The sequence below is a fragment of the Pseudophryne corroboree genome, chromosome 1, assembly GCF_028390025.1.
Source record: "Pseudophryne corroboree isolate aPseCor3 chromosome 1, aPseCor3.hap2, whole genome shotgun sequence".
Classification (NCBI taxonomy): Eukaryota; Metazoa; Chordata; class Amphibia; order Anura; family Myobatrachidae; genus Pseudophryne; species Pseudophryne corroboree.
This window is the reverse complement of record NC_086444.1, coordinates 1,238,214,758-1,238,224,021: the sequence shown is the minus strand read 5'-3', so window position 1 is coordinate 1,238,224,021 and position 9,264 is coordinate 1,238,214,758. Positions and strand designations below refer to the sequence as shown.

General features: G+C 36.5%; 1 protein-coding gene across 1 annotated transcript in view; it reads right to left on the bottom strand.

The window, feature by feature from the left end:
• LOC135052843 (vomeronasal type-2 receptor 26-like) overlaps positions 1–8,202 on the bottom strand; it is a 19,798-nt gene extending 11,596 nt beyond the window's left edge. Inside the window, exons 1-3 of the mRNA XM_063957449.1 lie at positions 8,104–8,202; positions 5,723–5,789; positions 5,541–5,590 (exon numbers count right to left, since the gene is read on the bottom strand). Coding sequence (XP_063813519.1) covers positions 5,541–5,590; positions 5,723–5,789; positions 8,104–8,202 — 216 coding nt within the window. The remainder of the gene's footprint in view (positions 1–5,540; positions 5,591–5,722; positions 5,790–8,103) is intronic.
• Between the last annotated feature and the right edge of the window lie 1,062 nt (positions 8,203–9,264).

Here is a 9,264-nt window from a genome sequence, read left to right as displayed (position 1 = left end):
TATCCTCATTTCATTATTGTTTAAAAATGTTAATTTGATTCTTAATAGCAATATGTAATGCAGTCAAATGCAATAATTAAAAAAAAACTTGATAAAATGCCTGTTTTAATTAAGGTTAAGAATAAATAATATAAATGATGCATAATTTACAAATAAACTTGGAACAAAATCAATTCATTTTGGGGCACAAAAATATTATCTGAAATAGTACTAACTATCTAACTTTTATTAACTGCTATTTAAAAATGAGACTATATTTGAAAAAATATTTATGCTCAAAAGTGAAATAGAAATAAAATCAAGAAGTGAAAAGAAAAGAAAAAATAAAGATCAATTTAAAACCAAAGAGTTGTCCACAGGTGTTTGTGTATTTATATTTCATAATTGTATATAATATATATTGACCACAGTAACAATTTGCAGGAAATATTCTGTAATTTTCCTCTTTTTCCTTAATACTGATTCAAAAATGGACTTCATAAGAAGACAACCCAATGCGTTTCATCTTTTCTCCAAGACTTCATCAGGGGTGAATCGATGATTGTATAAGAACTTATCAATAAAACATTCATAATTGTGTATAATAGATATACAAAACATCTCACATAAAAACATAAAAAAATGTGCAGTATATACAAAAGAGCAGACAAAAAACATAAAGTGAGAAAAATCATGGACAACCTTCCCAGATAACATAAATACATCTTTGGAACGTACCTCAATTGAATGGTAAGTATGAATAGTGTATGGAACCACAGTCTCAACAGATCATTCGTGAATGCTTGATGACAAGACCTTATATGCGATTAGGACTTCAAATTGGCCAGTCAGTCAAGCCTAATAGGAAACAATTCCATCAAGTGCATTAAGCCAAATTATGCTATACATAAGACCCGATTAACTGGTCCAGGAAAAAACACAAACCTTGTAGTAAGACAATTTGCACATGGAAAATCAGATGCTCAGGTTCAGAGACAAATCACTTAACAGGCGAACCTAGCAAGTTCATATCAGTAAGTTAATTAATGGAATTCAATCAATATATATTAATTAATTTAAATTGATATCAAATTGATAAATGTTCGACCCATAGAATGACTATTTAACACCATAAAAGACTTTACACCGCACTTAAATTCATATGATGGTCCAATATAGCATATCCCCTCTCATAAATGTCTTGCGGGGAATAGTGCTTATGAAGATAATGCATATCGTAAAGTATTAAATTATATGTTGGAAAAAGGGGTGTCATTAAAAACACAGTGATTTTCTGACCTTACACTGAGATTCATTGGTGTACTTAACATCATAAATCCTTCAATTATTAAATCCACTGACATACATTGTCGCAAGATCTGTGATAACATTCTAACAAATATAAACATAGTTTACATAGTATCCAAAGCATAATTTACATAGTATCTAAAGCAAAGTTTACAAAGTATAAAAAAAAATAGCAGGAACCTAATTCACAACAGTGCCTTAATACTTTAGAAGTAATCCTTACCCTCAATGGATCTGCAAAGGTGGTTCAGCATCTGTGTAATGAAACACTGAGCCACAAAACTGCTTTATAAAGGGAATAAAAATGACATCATCACACTTGTTAATGTGATTGGTGCACCAAAAAAAACAAAAAACAGTAATTTTAAAAGGGCTATAAATTTACCATCAACTTAGTGAATATTAATAATTGGTGTGCAAATTCATAATCACTTAAAAAGCTTATAATACTTATAAACTACTGAGAAAAACGTTTATTGGTGTTATACCCATAATGCCATTCAAGAAAATCATTACACCCACACCTTGATTGACAGTCCCCAGCCACCAATAACTTATATGCAGGTCGGGATGCTGGACTGTCAGTTCATTTACACCTCATGGGCATGTAGCGGCTAACAACCACAGCCCATCCTTGAAGCATAAAGGTGTGCTACCTAGCACACACATCTACTCGCGGCAGACTATACTGCCGCGCTCGATCTCTGCGCCCACACGCTGCCGCTGGCCAGAGCCCATGCATTCCAGCACCATTACTATGCACTCCACAGGGACAGCCAGACTCTTCCTATTATGTGCTCCCGTCACATGACCCTATCACTCCAATAGCATAACTCCAGGGTTCTGAGCACCTAGGGATGACGGCTAATAGTCTTTATTCTTAAAAATGAAGATTCCTCCGTTTAGGATAAATGGGACCCATAGATACAAACCTTTGAATATATATATATATATATATATATATATAGTGTAACTATAAACCCCAGTGAATATATTATAAATACCTAAAACAACCCCTGTCCCGGAAGCATCTGTCAATTATCACCTATCTCTGTGTTACATATATATTATACATAGGCACAACGATACTTAAACATTAACACAACAATACTTGTACATGAGTTCCTAAATTAGGGGATAAATAATATAGGGGTTAATTCATTAATTATTATTCATGGACCCGCTCTTTATTCATGAACTCGTTCCTAACTAGAATACAGTGAAATTAATTACCCTATTTATCTACTCTATTCGAAACAGTGAAATTAATAACCCCATTAAGCTACTCTATACGTAACACAACAATATTTGTACATAAGGTCCTAAGCTAGGGAATAAATAATTTCGGGGACAAATCATTAATGATTAATTATGATCCTGCTCCTAATTACAATACAGTGAAATTAATTAACCTATTCAGCTACTCTATTATTCATAGACCCACTCCTAATTACAATACCGTGAAATTAATTACCCTATTTAGCTACTTAAATGTGAATCCTATTTAGTTGTATCACACAATGAATAAAGAGTTTATTCAATTTATTTATTATCTAGCATGTGACCAAAACAAGACAAAAAGACATATAAAATATTACATATGAGATGCACACATAACCACTTTATCAAGAATTATCTATCTATAATTTAGATCCAAGGCACTATTATGAAATGAAGGCCACTACTGTACAATAAAAGATCAATATCAATTTTTTATAGTCACAAAAGGATATCATGGAACGTTAAATATAACTATATATAATACCTAATCTAAATATACTCAATAATACAACTATACCCCCTGTGCTGAACACAATTCTTCTATTGTGTTATATTTTTATTTTCAGTTCCTTCTAACGGGGAATTTAGAAGAATCAGACTGCCATTTCTACATCTAGTGCAGTAATTTGCATTGAGTATACTACACTTACCAGTGCAGAAGGAGAGTATTGATTTGGTATGTATGTATATATATATATATATATATATATATATATATAATGTTATAACTCTCTTTTATAAATACATTGTAATATCTGGTGCTTGACATGTTTCATTTATGTGTTGTATGAAATATGTGTTGAATATATATTTGTGGCTAGTCTGTGTGAATGCGTAGGCTACCATATATCGCTGTGCATGCTGCGTGTATGCTCCATCTGTTTGGAGTTTATATGTGGTGTGTATGTAATATTTTTGACTTTCACAGTCCACCCTTTGTCAATAGACAATAACTGTCATAACTGACACACTAAAAATAATTTAAAAAAAATATTTCAAACACATAATCTATGACCTGGACACACGTATGTATTAATTTCACAAATCAGACATTGACTATATTTGGGGAAGACAGGGATGAGGATGGGACATCCTCTATATGCACTCGGCGGTCACGGGACAACTGGTTGGATGTGGGATGACATTAAACCTGTAGAGTATGCTGAAACAGTGCTATGGCCTATGATGTCTGATTTGAACAAACGTTGCACACATACATGTACTTACATCTTTGCAAACTGATGTTTGGATTCTATAAATGTTTTGCTGGGTAGAGGGAGAAAACACAAACAAATCGTGAAAGAGACATATAAAATATTCCTGGTATATATTCCTATCATTTCCTGAACATTGTTTCCATTTCTGGAACGTATGCTAGGTCTGTTTAATCATTGAACAAAGTTTATTATTTCAGTTATTGTCCTTCCTAGATAACATAAACCTTCGGAGTTCGGGGAGAGCAACTCAAAAACTTTTCTTCCACATATATTAATGAGCTCTTTATCTGCTATGTGTGAATAGGCCATTGTCTGATTGTTCTTGATTACCTCCCAATTTCCTGATTTCTTGAAATTGGTGAGATTTAAACATACCAGGAATTTATATATGGTACTGGTGGATCTTAATACTAGCAGATCTAGTTATATTATATTCCTTGTCCACCGGTCCCCCCCCCCCTCAGTATCATTCAAGTACCTCAGCTAACTCTAAAGAATATGACTCTAGTCCTGCATTATTTTGTATTAGAGGTACCTGTGAGCAGATGCAACATTACATTTGGTTTAAGACCTTACCCACTAGTGAGTGGTAATCACTCAAGGGATGTCTGTCAAATGCTGCCTTATTGCTAGACTGACATCTCTGGATGCACTCATCTTCAAGTATAGGGTCCCGATGACTACAAAATACAGTATTCCTCAGACAATAGCCACATTACCTCCGAACTCCGTAACTACTAGACCTTTGATTTTCTCTGGCTTTAACAAAGTGATAGGCTGATCCTGGGATCCTATAAAGATATCACTCCTTTCTCCAGAACCAGTTCCAGTTCCACACTCGACTCCTCATGAGACCTCACAAAAATAGAATGTCTTGAAAAAAATGTTTGTCAATGGGAAAAAGAAAGATAGAACAAAACAAATCTTGCTTATAGCAAATCCATTACTACGACTTGTCTTTTTGCAATTCTTTAGTACGCACAGGTAGTGTTCAGTGCCGCCTCTCAGTCTTCACGGAACAGACTCTCGGGTGATACTTCTGCAATCTCACTCCCTTTACAAGTTCCTTCTGGACTACTGACTTTCCTGCAATGGGAATTCGTGGACCCAAGTCTCTCTCTCGGCTACTTTCACTAGGATTGTGCTGTCAACAAAACTTGATACGGTCCTTCCCACCTGTCTATTAGGCAACCTGAGCGTAAGAACAATCAGACAGTCTCTTGGTTCACAATCAAGACAGTTAGTAGTTGGCATATCAGGAATCAACAGTTTCAAGTTCTTTTGTTACGTTCTCAAATGCTGGCTCATCTCGATAAGGTACTGTACTGTCACCTCATTGGTGTATTTCTGATCATGGTGTGTATAGATCATGACATTTGGTTGTCTTCCAAAAAAACACATTTTTTTTTTTAAAGAGGGTGATTCGTTAAGTGGGGATCTGGGAGTGGTTCCGATGCTACATAACATTAGTGGTAGTGTCTATGACCACAATAGTCCAATTTCAAGCTATCCCTTTGCTCCTAATCCTAGGGGTACCATATCTACACACAAATATCTGCACAATTTTCTTTGCGGTAAACACAGCAGTATTTGTGGGGGCAGGAAATGCCTCTTCCCAATTTGAGAAAACATCAGTGCACACCAATACATATTTCAAATTCCTACAGGGTGTTAACTGTACGAAGTCGATTTGTATTACCTGAAAAGGTCCGTCTGCAGAAGGAGTATGGGATGGCTCTGTCAGTGATACCTTACCAAATGTTCTTCCTCATGCAAGTAAGACAGGTCATTGCTTTCCTTCTTGCCTGAGAAGAGAACCCTGGTTTATGCCAGTATTCTCTTAACAATTTGCACATACCTTCCCTACCCTAGGTGAGTCAGAACATGTGCTGCCTCAGCTAGGCCTAGGAGATACATCCTGGGGGCCACTGGCTTACCTTGTCCATTTCTCCGGAGTCCTGAGGACTCCTGAACATACCCCTTCGCATTCCAGACCTCCTTTTCCTGTAGGGAACACAAATTTGCATCTTAATTTAATTGTTGTATGATTGCAAATATAGAGTACCATGAGCATAACTCAAAAAAAAAGAAAAAAAATCTCTCTAGAGAAAAAAAAGAAAAGATATCAGGTCTGCGTTAACCAACGGGCTGTCACTGATGTCTGGTCTCGTAGTAAAGGTCTGATTCAGATATTCCATACCATCATGCATATCAGTGTCTATACAAAAATGTCCCTTCACCAGTATTCTCATCCTCCACCCTTTGTGCATGGCAAGGCACACTGAAGTAATATACTGGTGCCATCGTGCTGATGAGACATACCGGGTTCGGACAGAACTTTGAAGGACCAATATGGCATGTGGTGTATGAACTGTCAAATCATGTACCAGTACTACGACCCAGGTATTTGACCCTTGTCCCACACAATTGCAGTTTATCCCTTAAAACCTGGTGTCCTGTCTGGAAGAGACGAAACAGAAACTGCTTCGTATCTGCCAGGGACGACTTAAATTAATCAGTGCATAACAACAAGTCATCAACATATTATATCAGCACCGACCCATTCTCAGGCTGAAAGGTCTGTAAACAGTCATGTAGGGCAAGGGAGAAAATACTCAGGCTGTCACTTGAAACCTTGGGAGAATAGGGTCCATGTATTGTACCCCCTTTGTGATCGCAAAAGATGAAGAGGAAACTGTGAAGAAAACAGAATAGAGGTTGGTGACAGATAAGTTTGTAGAGGTGGAGAGGATTTTATAAAAATGACAGCTGGATTGGGCACTACGGGGAATTGATTCACTACTTGGTCTACCTCCCCTTAAAGCTTGTTCTTGCTGTTTCACTACTGGGACTACCTCATCCATTCCATCAATCCAGTGTCCTGTCCATCCTAAGTTCATAGGGAACCCGGTATCTGTGAGATAATTTCCTCTACCTGTGATGGACATGAATCTAGAACAGTGGAATGCAACATTAGTCTTTGAGGAGTATCTAACATACCTGTTACCTTCTGAGCAGGAGTACAATATATGTATTACACATTTCAATTTACATAACAAAATCTCTGTCGATTAAGTTAGTCAGGGGCCACTGCTGCTAGGGAAATAGAAAAAGGTTTAGCATCATAGATGCCCAATCGTAACTTCAGCAGGTTTTGTCAAAGGGTAATGTTGCAGTTCTCTCGTTCCTCCCATTTGCCGAATTAGTGTTTACCAGTAATCTTATCCTGACGGGGAATTTTCTAGTACTAAAAAAACAACCAAATAAGCTTCTAGGTCATGCAAAGTATTCATTCAATCCTTCTCATCCCGTATTAAGGGTCTGTATATGGTCCAACAAACATTTCAGAGATTATGTAGACAAGGGCATTCCTAGAAATGAATACTTCTTATGTGGTAATTAAAAATAAATTCCCGGGGTTTACCCCATCTCGGTCTGCTTTCCTACTGGGAAATACTAATGTGCAGACAGGATAATCTCCATTTATGACATTTCTTTCTTGATTTTTGTTTTATTTTTGTCTATATCTGTACTTGAATGGCTCCATACTTACCAGTTCCACTGGTCTCAGCCACTTCCCCTGCAGGCTACAGCTCCTCTTTTACCAGGTTGGATACTACTCCTCTGAATGCATGAGAAATGGCTGAAACCAGTCAGGTCACCTTCTCCTCCTAAATAAAACTTTGACATTCATTAGTGCATATATATTGGTTACATTCATATTTTTCATATTTTTATTATTTTCTATAGTTTGTATACTGGCTGTAACTGCTTCCACATCCACATATGGCAGTGTACTTGCTTTCTATTTTTACTTACTTATTTTTGCTATGAGTTCAAACAGTTATTATGTTTTTGTTCTTGTCTTATATGACTTTAGTTAAACATACTACCTGCAACCTCATGATCAAAACCACCAATCACTTGAAAATGATATTCCACCATTCATACGTACTCAATCATTACAAAAAGCCTTTGTGTGTGGACTATATTTCCCACACATATTACACCGAGTGGACCCTCTTAGCCTCTGCTCCTCAGCCTGAACCCTGGCTCCTGAACGCCTCTCGGTTGCGCATTTGGCTCCCATTGTGGGCTTTTTTCACAACCCCAAATGGACAATGCAAGCAAACGATGAAAGTTCTCAGAGTTATTTCACCAACTCCTTCTCCTCTGGAAATACCATGGGCCTCTTCTGTAGTGACTACCGCGTACCCAGTGAAGATCCCTACCAGACACCTCAGCAATGGAAGTATGACATATTAACAGCAATAAATCAATACTAACAAATTTGCAGCAGCGTTCAGGTCTGAATTACCCCAACAGTCCTCTGCGCCAAATACAAAATTGCAAGCAATGTGGAAGCTTCTATGAAGAATCCTACTTCTACTGGCTCCATAAAGCAAACACAAGGCATCTCCAATGGCAAGCAAACCACACAGATGAAAGTCCTCTACCAGCAAATCGGTGCAGGCAACAATACAGGAAACGTGCCTCCAAGCCATGGACCTACAATCAAGCTACATAATGGTATAGTGTTCAAATGCCTGTACAAAATATTTTCCTCATGAATACTGAATTTTAAAAATCACAGTGGTTACACTCATGGTTAAAGTTGTGGATAAAATGTGTTCAAGAAATGTTTTAAAAGGTATTGAAAAGGACTACATTAGTTTATTGTGTGGTTAATCAAAATTATTTCTCATGACTGGAAGGGAATGACTGTTGCCAGATAGGTGATTTGCGTAAAATATATTTTAGGAATATTGAGATTAAAGAGATATTGTCTGAATTAGAATATTGTTAAGGATGAAAGGTGGTTTTAACCCAAGTGAACAGTATGGAAATACATTTTATAGTAAGAAACAGGTTTAATAGGTTTGAACATAGGTAAATGTTTAAATTGTTTTGGAAATAAAGTTTTGTATACAGTATGTGTGTTTATTTGTGTTTACTGTAAGACATTGTGTAGGGAACAGGTTTATTCTACTCAAGCCATAAATTAGGCTAGTGAGGTTACAATATAACAAATAATTGTTTCACAATCAAATGGACCCTGTAATCCACAAGTGTATATTTTAATCAGATTCAAGATTTGCAATACAGTACCTTTGGTATTTATAAACAATCTGGCCTATTGCCAATGTATACTGCAGACCAGAGACAATGACAACATAACAACATAACATTTTTTATCTACTACCAACAAGTCCCAATTGTTGATGCTAACAACCAAGGCAAACACATACATTTACACTTTGATGATTAACACATTTTATGACCCCAATATATATGTACTGTTATCCACCTTGGTGCAGAACAATTACACATGTTTTAGGACACTTTTGAATCTGGCAGCAATCCGTTACAAGGGAACCAATAGGAATATGCCAGTTTGAAATGGTTATGTTATGTATACATGTAGATGAGTTAGTTAGAGTCAAGAGATAAAGGAAATCAGAAGGACAGAGGAAGATGC